This window comes from Dreissena polymorpha, chromosome 6 (genome assembly GCF_020536995.1).
Source record: "Dreissena polymorpha isolate Duluth1 chromosome 6, UMN_Dpol_1.0, whole genome shotgun sequence".
In the NCBI taxonomy this organism is placed as follows: Eukaryota; Metazoa; Mollusca; class Bivalvia; order Myida; family Dreissenidae; genus Dreissena; species Dreissena polymorpha.
The window spans coordinates 52,337,649-52,355,130 of NC_068360.1; the positions used below are offsets into that span (position 1 = coordinate 52,337,649).

The 17,482-nt window shown below is 35.6% G+C and overlaps 1 protein-coding gene across 2 annotated transcripts in view; it reads right to left on the reverse strand.

Annotated features, from left to right (window-relative positions):
- The window catches only part of LOC127833415 (uncharacterized), a 38,660-nt gene extending 21,423 nt beyond the window's left edge, over positions 1-17,237 (reverse strand). The window contains exons 1-7 of one of the 2 annotated variants that reach the window (XM_052358644.1): positions 16,049-17,237; positions 14,604-14,727; positions 12,733-12,835; positions 11,840-11,932; positions 7,258-7,528; positions 6,111-6,253; positions 4,314-4,385 (exon numbers count right to left, since the gene is read on the reverse strand). In XM_052358644.1, coding sequence (XP_052214604.1) covers positions 4,314-4,385; positions 6,111-6,253; positions 7,258-7,528; positions 11,840-11,932; positions 12,733-12,835; positions 14,604-14,727; positions 16,049-16,637 — 1,395 coding nt within the window. In that variant the 5' untranslated portion in view covers positions 16,638-17,237. Of the gene's footprint in view, positions 1-4,313; positions 4,386-6,110; positions 6,254-7,257; positions 7,529-11,839; positions 11,933-12,732; positions 12,836-14,603; positions 14,728-16,003; positions 16,023-16,048 lie in introns of those variants that run through there. The other variant, XM_052358645.1, reaches the window with a different exon arrangement.
- Between the last annotated feature and the right edge of the window lie 245 nt (positions 17,238-17,482).

Below are 17,482 nucleotides of genomic sequence, written 5' to 3' on the forward strand. Positions count from 1 at the left end.
GAGCTACACTGTCTGGTAAGGAGCTACACTGTCTGGTAAGGAGCTACACTGTCTGGTAAGGAGCTACACTGTCTGGTAAGGAGCTACAATGTCTGCTTAGGAGCTACACTGTCTGGTAAGGAGCTAAAATGTCTGCTTAGGAGCTACACTGTCTGGTAAGGAGCTACACTGTCTGGTTAGGAGCTACACTGTCTGGTAAGGAGCTACACTGTCTGGTAAGGAGCTACACTGTCTGGTAAGGAGCTACACTGTCTGGTTAGGAGCTACACTGTCTGGTAAGGAGCTTAACTGTCTGGTTAGAAGCTACACTGTCTGGTAAGGAGCTACACTGTCTGGTTAGGAGCTATACTGTCTGGTAAGGAGCTACACTGTCTGGTAAGGAGCTACAATGTCTGCTTAGGAGCTACACTGTCTGGTAAGGAGCTACACTGTCTGGTTAGGGGCTACACTGTCTGGTAAGGAGCTACACTGTCTGGTTAGGAGCTATACTGTCTGGTAAGGAGCTACACTGTCTGGTAAGGAGCTACAATGTCTGCTTAGGAGCTACACTGTCTGGTAAGGAGCTACACTGTCTGGTTAGGGGCTACACTGTCTGGTAAGGAGCTTCACTGTCTGGTAAGAAGCTACACTGTCTGGTAAGGAGCTTCACTGTCTGCAAAGTTTCATGGTCTGCGGATGCTTAAGTTGGTCTCAAGCTGCTTAGGCCGCATATGGCATAAGTCCTAGTTTCCGCAGGTTGCAGCTAATTTTTATTGAGATTCATACTAATCTGGAACTTAATATTTTTGCATGCAGGGACTTATTCCAAACATTAAAAGTGGGTCTATCGACTAACCAACTGAGCAACAACCAACTGATGCACAAAGCAATATACCAATGTTTGTTTAATGTGGAAAGACTGAAAAATTATGACCTACATTTAGAAAAATGTGGTAAAACCTGAAGAACATGTTGCACAAAAAAGCACGTTTCAAACAAATAACAATTTATGATATGAAAGATGATGGACCAGCTTGATTTTTGGTATTCAACAACAGTCACAAAGAATTTTGCGTGTTATTTACATCTTCAAAAATAAATTTTTCTTGTAAAGCCCCCTCCCCTTTCCTAAAATACATAAACACAATTATTTTTTTTAAACTTAATTCAAAAGTTCTACAATCAATGACAAGATCTGTTCACACAAAGCATTCTTCTGCTTTAATAGTATAATCTATCTTTTCTGTAATTCAAATACATATTTTAAGTGAAAAATACATGTAGATGTTTAATATTATATGTCAAATTTAAGATGAAAATGTCTAAATTAAAACAGGAAAATATTAGGTTAATTAAGATTGATTGACTTCGCAGCAATGTCTGCTTAAATGCTATCTTCACACAACAGTAAAGCACAATACTCCCTTTGAAACTCCAGTTACAATGACATTGACCCAACTGGCTACCATTTTTTTAAGTGGCTACCTTTTTTTTTTTTAAGTAGCAGTGCCCTTGACTAGACTAGCCACAAATGCAATTTAAACAAAGGTTTGCATGTAAACAGCTTAAAAAATCATAACAATACCACCATAAAAACACAAGTTATTGTGCCGAAACTAGGTTTAAGTAACAGTTTCTTTGAGCCCATTTGCCCAAAATTAAATACCTAAAATGCTGGATCAGAATGTAGCCTACCTACATACAAAATTAAAGCAATTAATTTTTTGCACCCAATGTTTAGCAACAGTGATCTTTCACCTGACTCAAATGGACTTAAATGAAACCACATGCTTTGAAAGCATGGCAGCTAGCAAATTTGTTTCCAGCAAATGTTTACATACATTTTCTCATTAACAAACAGAGAATATATCAGCTTAATTGCATTTAAGATTTATAGGCCTTGATCAACACCCTCAAATCATAATCAAGAAGACATGTGTGAAGATTCAATTTCATATATGTAGTACTGAAAGAGATTTATGAATGTTGCAAGCAAACTTGATCATGAATATATACTTGCAAGTAAAACTTAACCCGAATTTTGGAAGATTCTTAACCTCACCTTCTAATTACAAAAACAAGCAAATCTATGATAAACTTGACTGAGGACTTCAAAGTGTGACCTTGACATTACAGGTAAGCAGTAATGTGTTACACCCAAAATATTGTATAATGATAATTTACATCTGTGCCAAATTATTTTTAAAGCCATGTACATATGAAAAATTTATGGGCAAGACATCAATTTTCATGCTGTTTTAGGGCTGAATGCATACATGCCATACGTCCCGGATCGTTTAAAATGTGACTTCATCTCTCAGAGTGGCCTTGATCTTTGAGGAAAGGATACAGTTAAGTCTGGTAATCTTGCGTGTCCGGTAATCTTGCGCACTTCGCATTTGCGAATCTCGCAGACGAAAAATGTTTTTCTTTAATGATGAAAGATGGAATTTCACATTTTAAAGAATTAACTGATTTAAAAGTAACGTATTCCATGCAAAATAAAATTTGATCATTACATTTAAACACCGATTGCGTCATCCCTATACATCGTGAACACTGGCCTTCTAACAAAAAATTCAAAATGAATCACAAATTCCCTGCAGTCTTTAGCGTTTTCATACTTAAAATTAAGAATTCATAAATCCAACGTATAATTTAGCATTCCATTGCACAATATCCGATCAGTTATGGTATTTTGTGCCATGAAAATATATCGCATCAGACGACATAGTCATCATTTCCCGCCATTCTGTCAAACCAATTTGGTATGATCTCCGCATGAGCAATGTCCTAGTTTTGATATATTCTGTAAACTATGGAAGCATGATCGTGGTATCAAACCTGTTATGCATTTTTTTCACGCATACCGGTACTTTTTTATTACATTGTTGTAATTGTACACTATGATTAGTGACTATATTATCTTTTGATTTGTAGTGAACAAAAACTGCACTAGAAATCCACATTTAATTTCAATGGTTTTGCAAACTGATTTTTAAAATATTTTTCTGGAATGTTTTTTGTCAATAATTGGACACCATAATTATGTCTACAAGTTTGCCTAAACGAGGTCATCATACAAAGTGCGCAAGAATACCTGACACTGTGATAGTTTGAAAATGAGGTGAGTCATGTTTGTTTTGAAATCAAATCAGTCAGTTCTTCACTGAATTAATCAGATATTTTTGTGTTAATAAGCACATGAACATATAATTTTCATAATAAATTTAGATATTATGTTGCCAATTTATAAAAGAACATGTTTTTAAACCAATTGATCCTTAACTGCGCAAGATTACCGGACAGCATTGTACACGTATTACACACAACACACAGTTTCGTGTTGGTGGGCATTTAGGATAAATAAATCAATACTAGTATATGGCAAAGTTGTGAATATAACATGATTGTCAAGCTGTTTTAAGGCCAAATTTGACCTTTGACCTTTACGTGTGACCTTGACCATTGAGGTAGGGAGAAGGGTCTTACAAGCAACATGTTGTTTTATTGAGTTAAGTTATTTTAAAATCAATCCTCAAATTACAAATGTATGGCTGTGATAGGAAGTTGCGCACAGAGGGACAGTGCAACTGCTGCATGCTGCCTTCTTTGAAAGGGAAATTAAAAGGGGCATTACTCTGCTCAATGGCAGGTCAAGAGTTATGGGCCGTAGTAATAAACCTCTTATGACCTTCTAGGAAAACAAGCGTAAAGTTTCAATTAAATATTTGCAGCGGTTGCATAGATATGTACTTGTTGCACTCGAATATTTACCTCAATTTTATCTTTCACACAAAACTTTACCAAACTCATATTTATATTATATATAGGGGCATAATCCTGCTGAAAAGCTTGTAAAAGTTATAGTTCTTAGTCCATGAATGCTTATAAAGATCTTTAACACAGATCTCAAGTTATATTTAAATATCAGCAGTACATACAGAAATATTGAGTAGTTGCAAGCAAATGTTAACCTAAATTTTCTGGGTGCGAAAAGGGGCAGAATTCTGCAGGTAAAAGTTATGGAACTTGGTCAGTCACATCACACAATTACATAAAAGGCTGGTGCCAAGTTTCAATTGAATGCCTTAAGAAGAAACAGTGATATAAAATTGTTGAATGTTTACCTCAACCAGAGCATTACACGGACCCAGAAGCCCAACTTAACATTTGGATCACAGTGTAGAAAAGCTTAGACAATCTGAAGAATAGTCCAGCTGAAAATTTCATAGAGCCTTTTTTTTTCCATTTGAGTAGCGTTTATTTATAGAAATGTAAATTAACCAATTTGAGAGGTATTTTTTAAGGAAAATGTATGTTGTTAAACTCACCACATCATCTACAGGCCACAACTGTTTCTGTAACTGCTGTTGCTGCTGTTGTGATGCTGATTCTGCTTGAACCTGATCATTTAAGGTCCACATCTTAGAACATGGCAATGGCACAAAATCCAGGTTTTAAATATTTACATACTTAAATGTTCAAATAATTTGTATCCAATAAAGGAAAAATGTTCTGGGAATAGATAAAGGGCAATGACTTTTTAATTAAATGGTAAAAAATGATGAAAATATTTTGTCTATCCTGGAAACAATTCAGGTAATGACATAAGAATAACATTATCAAATAAACATTACAATTGCTGAAACTAGAGCTTTGTCACAGATGTGACCAATACCCTCACATGCCGAATTGACACAGAAATTTGCATGTTGTCTTCACAAAAGACAGCGGACACCATGCTCAATGTTTAAAACGCACTAAGTGACCCTGTGACCTGGTTTTTGACCCTGCATGGCCAATGTTCGAACTTGACCTACACATCATCTAAATACAACTTCTAACCAAGTGTGGTGAAGATCGGATGAAAACTACTTGAATTAAAGAGCAGACACCATGCTTAATGTATAAAACGTACTAAGTGACCCAGTGACCTCATTTTTGACCCGGCATGACCCATATTCGAACTTGACCTAGACATCATCTAGATACAAATTCTGACAAAGTTTGGTGAAGATCGGATAAAAACTACAGTCCACTCTCGTTATCTCGACATCGGATATCTCGATATTCTCGATATGTCGAAGTAAGCTCAATGTCCCATTTTTTTTCCTTCTTTATCTATATTAATAAACATCGCTTATCTCGATTTTCGTTATGTCGAATATTTCGATATGTCGATATAAATTTTTGTCCCGAGTCCCGATTTAACATGTATTTACTGTGGTTTATCTCGAAGTGCGAATAACTTTTCCAGTGTCGGCAAAAGGTGAGAAACTTTTTCTTTGATACTTCACCGTCCCGCTTCGCCCGGCTGCTCCCGATACTGTGCGGTAGAAAATCGATCCGTTAATTACATCAATGATCACACGTGTGTAATGTCGTTAGCAATTAAATCTTGATTAAGGCCTGTCACTTTAAGTGTCACTTGAACATCAATTAACTGCAATTAATACACAGCCTGCCGAAAGGCCGTAAGACTAATTGTTTTTACAAACAACATTCCAAAATGCATTGAGTTATATTCTTGCGTATATACACCGTCGTTTACTCGACAGTTTAGAAAAATTATAACTGCATGTGTTCATGCAATTCTGTTATACTTAAAACGTCATTTTAAGCATTTAAATAGAAAAATTATTCGTGCCTCGTAAAACGCGTATATATCAGGAAGAGAGTATTATGCCACATGGTGACGGCTTTAGTTAGATAACTTAGCAGGTATTAAGATGTTAAAAACAAGGTAAATTTTCGTCTCATTTTTTCTTTGAAAACGCCTTATCGGATATCTCGAACTCTCGTTATCTCGATATTTTTTGTTGTTCCCGCCGACTTCGAGATAACGAGAGTGGACTGTACTTGAATTAGAGAGCGGACACCATGCTAAATGTTTAAACTGCACTAAGTCACCCCTTGACCTAGTTTTTGACCTGCCATTACCCATGTTCGAACTTGGCCAAGACATCATCTAGATACAACTTCTGACCAAGTTTGGGGAAGATCGGATGAAAACCACTTGAATAAGAGGGCGGACACGGACCGACCAACCGACAGACAAGCTCACTCCTATATACCCCCTACACTTTGTTTAGTGGGGGTATAACAATATGCCAAATTCATCTCAGTACCTGTAATCCAGTCCGATTGGTGGATTCTATAGAGCGTTTGAGTCTGACTGTTTCCCGAACTTCTTGGATTCTTCTAGAGTGTTCTGTGTCTGGGGTATTGGGCATTTGGCCATATCTCGGTATTCTATCTGTCAAGTTACGCTCTGAAAAGAAAACCAACATGATCTAAGGAGACAAGTTTGATATTTAAACATGGGGCATACATTGTGAAAGACAACCTCCTCCTCTTTATAAGCATCATTTAAGCCTCGTTCTGGAAAATTTGGCTTAATGCATCTGAATAAAGTGTCATCCCAGGTTGTGTGAACAGTCTGCACTGGCTTATCAGGGCAAACACTTTAAGCCTACACTCGATTTTTTTTAGATGAGACTGCCCTTAAATGAAAAACTCCATTAATTCAGAAAGTGTTAAGTAATTGTAAAGAAAAAAAGCTTTAAACAGATTATGTATCACCATTTTTTTGGCCCATGCCTCCAATTTAAGACACTTTCAAGATCTTATAAAAAGTACCGTACATGGACATTATTTCTTATTTATTCAAAAGGATAAGGTACAAATATAAACCGTGCCTAGAACAGATAACTCCATTAATTCAGAAAGTGTTGTCCCTGATAAGCTTGTGTGCACTGCACAGGCTAATCTGGAATGACACTTTAAGCACATGCATCAAACCCAGTTTTCCCAGAAAGAGGCTCGTTGTATTTCATGCTATGCAGTAGACGCAAGGGAGAATACCTGTGTCAATAATAACCTTGTGATTTAAATCTTTGACTAGCTTTATGCAAAGCTTTTTAAGGCTATTTTGAAACAAAAAAAATCATTATAGATTAATTACTTCAATGTGAGTGTAATCATGACTCAAAAACAACCGAAAATAAAATACTACAAAATAATATTATAAAGTGACAACGCTGCAAAAAACAAAATCATGATTTTCCCAATAACAACAGTGTGAGCTACATGTTAGTAATCGTAACTATGATGTCACATTAATGATGTCAAAGTACACTTCAATTCATGTTATAGAAAAGCATGAAATAAATGAAAATTGTGTATATTTCCTTGTAAGATCTAACAAAAACAATGATAATAATCATCAAGCAACTGTCCATGCAGTTATCTTACACATGCATACAAATATAATACCTAAATGGTTTGTATGAAAATTGTGTTCAGCGTTTTGACCAGCTGTCATCCGAGACTGTGTGCTTGGTATCACAGACTGGTTTGTCCTAAAAATCACAGACTGTTTTGCAGGTGTGGATGGTGCTGCACAGACTGGTTTACTTGAGGTTTTCAAGGATTTGCTTCGAAGTTTTGCCACAAGGTCTTTGTTGACTTGGAATGTTATGATGTACTCAATCAATGCCCTTCGACTTTCGTAGACCACATACTCGTTGAAATCCTTCGGGCATCCCTACAAACATGCAAACCGTAACTGACTGAGGCTGGCCAATTAATCGTGCTCAGATGAGCTAAAAAGTAGGTCACATGACATATGAGATACATTAAAACTACAGTTGCTTAAACCAGAAGTATATATAAATAAATGAGCCTAGTTCCGGGTAAACATGCTTTAATGCATGAGTGTTAAATGGTGTTACCAGAAGTCGAAGCTGCCTGCACAGGCTAATCAGGGACGACACTTTCACGCTAAACTGGATTTTAGTTAAAAGGGACTTCCTAAAAACGAAAATACAATAAAAGCGGAAAGTGTTGTCCCTGATTAGCCTGTGTGAACTGCACAGACTAATCTGGGACAACACTTTACACATATGCATTAAGTCCTGTTTTCCCAGTGAGGCTCAATGTATATTTTATTATATTTCTAAATCAAAGGATATCTGATATTGCTCTGCGTTCTACCTTCCCTTCCCATCCAATTATCTTCACTCTTGACTGTCTGGGGTCTCAAGTATTCTTGTTCAAGATTTTTTTTCAAGTTAAGGCAAAATATGTTTTGAATAAAAGGATTACATTTTGATATTGCACAATTTTCTTAATATGGACTATAATCCTCACAACAAAGAGACAGCCCTTACCATTTCAAGAATGAATGTAAAAAGCACTGAAAAAAAACAGCAAATTACAAATAATTTCCCAATAAATTTAGGTCTTGTGTTTTTATTTCTTGCTTAAAAACATCTGCACCATCTTGACATTTCTTTGCAAATAAACATAAACTAACGCCAGGAAACTGTGTGTTAAGAATAAAAAGATGTTACTATAAGAGGCTTTATTTAACCCTTTGCATGCTGGGAAATTTGTCGTCTGCTAAAATGTTGTCTGCTGAATTTCTAAAATTCTCTTCGATTTTTTTTTCAAAGAATACTATCAGAATAGCAAACAGTTTGGATCCTGATGAGACGCCGCATTCTGTGGCGTCTCATCTGGATCCAAAGTGTTTGCAAAGACCTTTAAAATTCGGTTCCAGCGCTGAAAGGGTTAAGTAATTGTAAAGAAAAAGAGCTTTAAACAGATTATGTGCCAGATTCACAGCTTTTCACACCATTTTTCGGCCCATGCCTCCAATTTAAGACACTTTCAAGATCTTAAAACAAGTACTGTACATGGACATTATTTCTTATTTATTCAAAAGGATAAGGTACAAATATAAACCGTGCCTAGAACAGATAGAATTTTATCCTATTACCAGATGAAAATAGATAGTATAACAACGATTGTATAAGCTTAACCTTTATACTATTGCTATTTTTAGACCATGGTTTTCCGATCTCTATCTTAAGAACACTATATGTTTCAATGTGACGTCATAGCAAATGATGACGTTGAAGTAAACAAACACTTCGGAGTCAATTTGGAAAACCAGCGCTGTTTCTTTGAATTTGAGAGTATTTTAAAGTATTTTTATTCTGTTTGAACGATAAACGACCACAAAATAAGAGGATAAATAGAATATAATGTGAGTTTTGGATAAAGATCAAGTTTATCATGCTCGGCATGAACCATGTTAGCGCTCGGCAAGCCTCGCGCTACATCGGTTCTAAGCCTCAAATGGTAAACTTGATCTTTATCCAAAACTCACATAATATTCTCTATATCTGATTAATGGAGAATATCTTTGTTTACTTTATTATGATTCAAGAAGAAATTACAGGCCTTGAAGAATTTTTCCAGAGCCACTCGCCCTGCAGGGCCAGTAGGCCTGACAATCCACTCACCCTTCACTTTAATTTACTCGCCCTGCCTTTAAAAAAAATATATATCTATATTTAAAGTTATGATCAACCAGAACCTTTTTGTTAACTTTTTGTTTATTAATAATTATTTTTTCTGTTTATTTTTAATTAAATATAAGAAGTATTATAATTAACCAGTTATGTGTTATTTTTTTATTGATATTTACATTAAAATGAAATGTTATTCTTCAGGGAATAACCAATAAATTTAACTGTTTTTTTTTTCACTTTTAATCGATTAGCTTAGAGCACTGACACATACGAAAAGAGCGCAGCTGATTTCGAAAATTATTTTAACTGCCTGTGACGTTATTTTTCATTGTCAAAACGAAAGTGCAGTTTCTTTGTGTACTAAACCTTTCTTTTTTTTTCGAAAAATTGTTTGCAACTTGTACCGATGTGGCAGGAGTTCTGGAACTAAATTTATATTTCTCAACTTGAAAAACAGCACTAGCCCGGTCGGTCGAGTATTTAACAAACTTTACTCGCCCGACCGTGATCTTCACTCGCATATGCGAGCGGTCGAGTGGATTCTTCGAGGCCTGAATTACAACCCCTTATTATGCCATTTATAAACTTTCTATTAAAATATTTCACTAAATATTACAATATGTGTTTTCATAATATTTTAAATCCAATAAAAAATATTTAAATAGAAATTACTGACCCTGCAAAGGAAATTTTTTTAATCTGAATGGTTCTTCAATTTGTGCAGCTGTGAAATCAAATACATGCTTGTTGTGTCTGAGCACATCAAGAAAATATGTGTGGTGTTCTGAGAAAACTGGGCAAAATGAATGTGCATTGTTGTCCCAGATTAGCCTGTGCAGTCTGCACAGGCTAATCAGGGACGACTCTTTCCGCCTAAATTGGATTTTTGCTAAGAACAGACTATATTAAAAGAAAAATGTCATCAAACAGAAAGTTTTTTATCCTATTACCAGAGGAAAATCGATAGTATAACAACGATTGTATAAACATGGGCCTTATACTATCGCTATTTTTAGACCATGGTTTTCCGATCTCTATGTTAAGAACACTATATGTTTCAATGTGACGTCATAGCAAATGATGACGTTGAAGTAAACAAACATTTGGGAATCAAGCCTTGCGCTACATCGGTTCTAAGCCTCGCATGATAAACTTGATCTTTATCCAAAACTAACATAATATTCTCTATGTCCCTGATAAGCCTGTGCGGACTGCACAGGCTAATCTGGGACAACACTTTATACACAAGCATTAAGCCCAGTTTTCTCAAAATGCGACTCATATAATGACATTCTTATCAAACATAAATTTTATTATAGTTTGGTAGGGATTAACTTAACAAAACTAATAATGCTTTAATAAAAAAACTGCAGAAAAAAATTGTTTTATTTGATTAAGCTTCATCAGTTATAACATCATATGGAAATAACATTATTGTTACAAGATGTAATGCAAAACATTTATAAAGTTTTACAACAGTTTTCTAAATTTGAGCTGTACGATTTATAAGGAAGACAAATAAACTGTCATTATTTATAGAAAGTATTAAGACCTTGCCATAAAGCTTGGGAAATAAGCAAAACAGTCAACATCATCACAACATCGAGAGAATGAGCTATATCAAAGTTGCTGTTCGGATGATAAAGTTTAAGTTTGAACCGTTATTGAGTTTGAAGTTAGTACATATTATATCTGAGCTCTGGCTTCTACAAAGTCTAACATCAGTCTAAAGCATCAGCACCAACTACCTCACTTAACATAAATTATTGTTGGTATTAGGGTAAAGGTTTTAACATACTTATAATAGTCTTAAATAATGTGTCTGGTTGATTTTATAACTGTTTTTGATTAATCTTGAATTAAGCCTATATCAAGTGAACTAAAGAATGAGCCTAGTTGTGGAAAACGGGGCTTAATGCATGTGCTTTAAGTGTTGTCCTGCATTACCCTGTGCGCTCTGCACAATCTAATAAGAGTCACTCACCACCTAAAACTAGATTTTTGCTAAGAAGAGACATCCTTTAAACAAAACAATTAAATCAAGCTGTGCTGTCCCTGATTAGCCTGTGCAAACTGCACAGGCTAATTTTGGATGACACAAAAATAAGCCCCGTTTTCCATAGTGAGACTCAACTTTATGCGAGGTTTGTTGTTAGGAATGTATACTCTGCGTTAAAGTGACGTCATGGATCAGCCTGTCTAGTTTTCACAGTCCCCTGGAGGGCACACAGTCCCCTCCAGGGCACACAGTCTCATCTGGGGCACTTTATGCACAAACATTCAGCTGATTTTCTGCAACATTACTCCATCCTAATATGAATGGTGTCATGCGAAAATGGGCCTTGGTTTACAATTTAAGTTGACAAACCAACTGACAAGCCCGCCAACCATCTGCCAGTGCAACTCCAATATACTGTGTCAGTCCTTTTAGGGTATAAGAACATAAAGCATAATGTCATTGCATGTTGACTTCCTTACCAACAGGCTGACTACAATACACCACTAGTCAAACTTATAATCTTAACACTACTTATTACCTTAACTGAATCATAATAACGCCAACCGCTATAAGTATCCTCTTTTTCTGGCTCTCTTTTCAATGATATATCATTTGTGCCATGTGGATAGACCTAAAATAAATCATACACATATCGAAACCTATCTTGCATTGTGAAGACAGTCACTAGAAGTACATATAATAATTATCTACTTTTCCTTGCTATTTCCCAGATTTTCCCTTATATTTCCCTGATTTTACATTATATTTTCAAAATCCCTGATTTTCTTGACAATTACATGCAGGACTGTTATTTACATTAGTGCATCATCATTTCATACTACATGTATGCTGATAAATGAGAGGAAATCTCCAATTATTTAAATTTTTAAGATTTAATTATTCCACGTGAGACCAACAATTTTTTTTAAACATGCTTGCTACAACATTTTTAATTAAATTAGAACAATAATCATGTTATAAAGCATTTGATAAAAAATATCTCTGAGAAAAAAATATGCAAGGATAATGTATTCGATATAAAGTCAAAATGGTTAGAATTTATTTTTGAGTGATTTTATTACAGGTAAATAAGTAGACAAAGGGGAGAAACAATGGACAATAACACTTTGCACAAAAACAACAGTGACTTCCCTTCACTGTTTAATGACAAAACATGTTTAATATGTTAAGACCATTCTATTGACATGTGTTTCACATAGAACTATTTTTTCAATGAACCATTCTAGGTTATAAATGACCCATTACTGTGACATCGACGTGGCGTTATTGATATGTCGGCCTAGTGATGGGAGGTCAACGGTTCGATCCCCACTGTGGGAGCGTTCATTCCATTTCCCCAAAAAGACAACAAATACTTTTCTACCCAGGAATCTGCAATCTATCTAAAATAGATAGGTTAAAACTTTAAACCTTGACATCACCGAGAATGACCCGACACTTGAGTATGTAAGCCTCGTCAGGGTTTGACCGGCCAGGGTCATCAGCATAATGGACACACTTCAAAGGGGTGTCACTGAAATATTTCAAATACTCAATAAACTTCAAATAAATTACCTGGGGCCAAAGTTCCAACGCATCTATACTAACTTCGTATCTGAATATAACCATGTTCAAAAACATCTATAGTTCTTTTAGTTCTGAATATTTTCATAACTTAGAACAAAACTCTAATTGTAGTACAAAGCCAAATTTCATGTACACATGGAATCAAGTACTTTAGTACAATGCATGTTGCAAGAATATAAGGTTTCCGGCATGTTACCCATTTTATCAAATACATGTAATGTCCATCCTCCTTATTTGGAAGTTATGGGTTTCTGATATAAAAACTTAAAAAATAATGATTTTTTTAATCAAACATTTGTGTGTTTTTTTACAGCAAGCCAGTCTGCTCAAGCAGATCTGGTCAAACAAGACAGGCCAGGCAAGCTTGGCTAAGCAAGCATGGTGAAGCAAGCCATGTCAAACAAGCATGGTCAAACAAGCCTGGTACAAATATTGTGGTCAAACAAGCCTGGACAAAAAAGCCTCATAAAGCAAGCCTGGACAAACAGCCCTGGTAAACAAGCCTGGACAAGCAAGCCTGGACAAACAAGCATAGTCAAACAAGATGGTAAAGCAGGCCTGGTAAAGCAAGTCTGGTAAACAAGGCTGGTAAAGCAAGCCTGGTAAAACAAGCCTGGTAAAGCAAGCCTCGTCAAACAGGCTTGGTAAAACAGCCTGGACAAACAAGCCTGGTCAAGCAAGTAAGGTCAAGCAAACCTGGTCAAACAAGCCTTGTCAAGTGAGCCTAGTCAGGCAAGCAGGGTAAAGCCAGACTGTGCAAATATAACTGGTCAAACAAGCCTGGTCAAGCAAGCCTTGTCAAGCAGGCCTGATAAAGCAAGCCTGGCCAATCAAGCAGGGCAAATATACCTGGTCAAATATGCCTTATCAAGCCGGCTTGGGCAAATATACCTAGTCAAACATGTCGGATTAAGCTAGACTGGGCAAATATACCTGGTCAAACATGTCTGATGAAGCTAGACAAGGCAAATATACCAGGCAAAACATGCCTGATCAAGCCAGACTGGGCAAACATACCTGGTCAAACATGCCTGATCAAGCCAGACTGGGCAAATATACCTGGTCAAACTTGCCTGATCAAACTAGACTGGGTAAATATACCACGTCAAAAATGCCTGATTAAGCCAGACTAGGCAAATATACCATGCAAAACATGCCTGATCAAGCCAAACTTGGCAAAGCCTGGTTGAGCCAGCCAAAAAAAGAAGGCTGGGCCACACCAACATGGCCAAGCCAGAATGGTTAAATCTGCCTAGTAAAACCATTATGGTCAAGAAGGTCAGGTAAAGTCATCTTGGTCAATAATCCTTGTCAATCAGTAATGGTTCATCAGGCCTGGTTAGGGATGCCAGCTTAGCAGTCCTGACTTATTTTATATTATCACTTAGGATCAGGAAAAGCCATCAATATATACTTAAGAAATTGAGAACTACGAACTAGAAACCTTTTCAAAAACTTAAATGCCATTGTAAAAAAATTTCAATTTCAAACATTGACATATGAACCTTGCTTTGGGAAAACATGGCTAAATGCATGTGCGTCAAGTGTCATCCTGGACTTCACAGGCTTATCAGGGAAATAATTTCCATTTTGATTGAATTGTTGTTACAAAAATTATCTTCTTAACAAAAATTTGGACTGCAAGGCCTAATCTGGGATGACACTTTACAAACATGCATTAAACCCTGATTTCCAAGATCAAGGATTACATTTACCTGAAGTATATGCCCTTGCCGAAGTACCCCATGCGACTAAGGCGTTGGTCGAGCCCTTCTTCACACAACTTCGTCTTGTCCGCACTGGTACCATGATACAGATACTTCACAGTGACATCGCCATCTGGAATGTGTACAACATTTAGAATGGGCCAGAATTTGAATCTACATCAGCATCTGCAATAAGGTTACCATTCAGAATGGGTCAGAATTTATATTATAGCACTAAAAAGACTTTTTTTAAATAAAACTTCCTTTAAATTCCAGTTTATTTTACATTAGGTATACCAAAAACATTTTTGATAGCCATTATAAATTAAGACAAGCTTAAAAACATTACTTTCTTGAAAATTGCCTTTTAGTGAAAAGCAGGCATATTTTATAATTTAGGTTTTGTTGCATGGACGGGGAAAAGACAGAATTTTATCAGCAGGTTTCTATAGTCAATACAGTTAATACATCAATTTACAAAAAAGAAAATTACTTCAATAAATGTTAAATACAGATTTTTATTTTAAACCTCTCTACTAGTTCAAGATTTATCCTGAAAAGATAACATATTTTACCCAAAATAAATTGAGTTTCATTAACATTTGTTTTAGGTTGAAGGCAATGGCAAACAAAGATATTTTTGTAAGCATGTTGTACTTAAAAAAAAGAAGAAATATGGCAACAGTTGGTAATTATCGGTATTCATTTTATCTTCATGTTACATTTATCGGTACCTTGTAAATACATGTAATCACTACACTGTTGTAGCAATATATAGAGGATATTTGTTGGATTCGGTGGATTATCGATTTTAATTCATGAGTGATCATAGCAAATATTTTTTTCTATGATCACGAGTGAATTAAAATCTATATTCCACCGAATCCAACAAATTTTCTTTTTATTTTATGATTTTTTTTACAGTTTATATAGATTGTAAGAGTTTAACTACAGAATTTCGCTGAAATAATGACGTCATTTCGTCAAAAAAATGACGTCATTTCACAGTTAACAGTGAAAATTATCGATAATTTTCACTGATAATTTTCACTGTTTGAAACAGTGAAATTATCAGTTTTAATTCACTGATATTTCTCTATAAACCACCGGAAAGCATAAAATAAATATTATAAATTTTCAAAACTACCTTTGTTTGCCTCTCAAACACCAACTTCTTTAACTGAGCATTGTGCTGGGAAAACTGTTCTTAATGCATGATTGTGTATAAAGTGTCATCCTAGATTAGCCAGTGCAAACAGCACTGGCTTATCAGGCACAACATTTTCCACCTTAACTGGATTTTCTCTAAGAATTGACTTCCTTTAAACTACAAAAGAAGTAGAAAGGTTCGCTGCCGATAAGCCTGTGCTGAGTGCACAGTTTTAACTGAGACAACACTTTACACACACCAATTTAGCCCCATTTTCCCAGATTGAGGCTCTAATGAAATTAACCTTCTGAAATGTGTCTTCTCACGTCCTCAATTTCAGCTTTAAATCTCTCAAGTAATCGTTTATTTTGCAGTCTTTTAATTTTAGTAACTTTCATTCCAATATTCTGAAACTCATCCTCCACAACGTCATATTCTTCCTCGCCCCTGTGCAATGATTCGAGTTGATATGAACCTCTGGTGGTTAAAGCAGACCAGTTTGAGGGTAATCCATTCGGTAATAAGCTTGGAATTGCCAAACACAAGCAAGGTGTTTCAACGGTTTCCTCAACATTCTTGCTCGTCGGTTTGTTTGGCTGTCCACTTTTATCAACAGTTTTACATTCATTGTAAGATTCGGCACTTTGATATACAGACGTCTCAAAATCTGATCCAAGTTCAATTGTATCACTATCACCATAATCCTTTGATAATCCATCCTTTTTGGCAGAAGGAAAGTCAAAGGGTAAAACTCCCCTTCGTTTCAAATCGTCAATTTCTTCTGCTAAATCATCATCATTTTCATCAGCAGCAGCATGAGCATCATCTATGCTACCAATGCTACCTCTTCTTTTAGCAATGAAAGTGTGACCATCCCATACTTCTGATGACATTTTGATGAATCATATGGTCATTTCTGCTGTGGATAGTATTCATTGTTTTGAAGTCGAAAGTGAAAATAGAAAATGACGGTTACAAACCACTTTATGTCCAAGTGAATTTCTCAGATTGGTTTCTCAATGTTATTCAAAAGCCGGGTGCCAACTGAATCATCTTAAAACTTCTTAAGTTCCACCACCTGACATAACTTTCAGAGTTTTTATCTTACTTGTTATGCCATTAACGTTATTTTCTGAAAAGTAAAATAACAAAGCACCAAGTACAGTATGTCAACAAGTTCCGGATAATCAGCAGTTCCAATTAATTTGTATTTAATTTTCCATAATGCCACAATAAAAGCAAAATGATAAGTGTCTAAGGTATACAATAGGTAGAGGAATAAATGAAGAAAGTTTTAGCAAGAAAGCTTTTGTATTATGCTTACAGGGGAGATAAATGCAGCAAAAAGTTAAGCGGAACTGATTGAATGAGTTATGTTTTGAAATGTGCATATGGATATAGAAGGCTTTATTATGTTCAAATAAACTGTTTGCTGATTAAAAACAAATGCCATGACAATGATTTGAAATACTAATTCTGTAAGTTTAATGATTTTTAATAATTTCCCGAAAGGTGAACTTAAATTGGCTATTTTTTACAAAAAACTTCATATGCCGGCTGGCCTAACCTCTTATCACACAAAATACATTTTAACCTTTATTTTTACATCTTCTCACATTGACACTAAATCCCGAAAGAAAGTATTGTGGTCAAAAGCATGAATGTTTTTTGCCGGGTGATTCTAAAATGGTTGACTGACTGTATTTTGATTTAGCCGGGTTCAAAGTATCAATTTAAA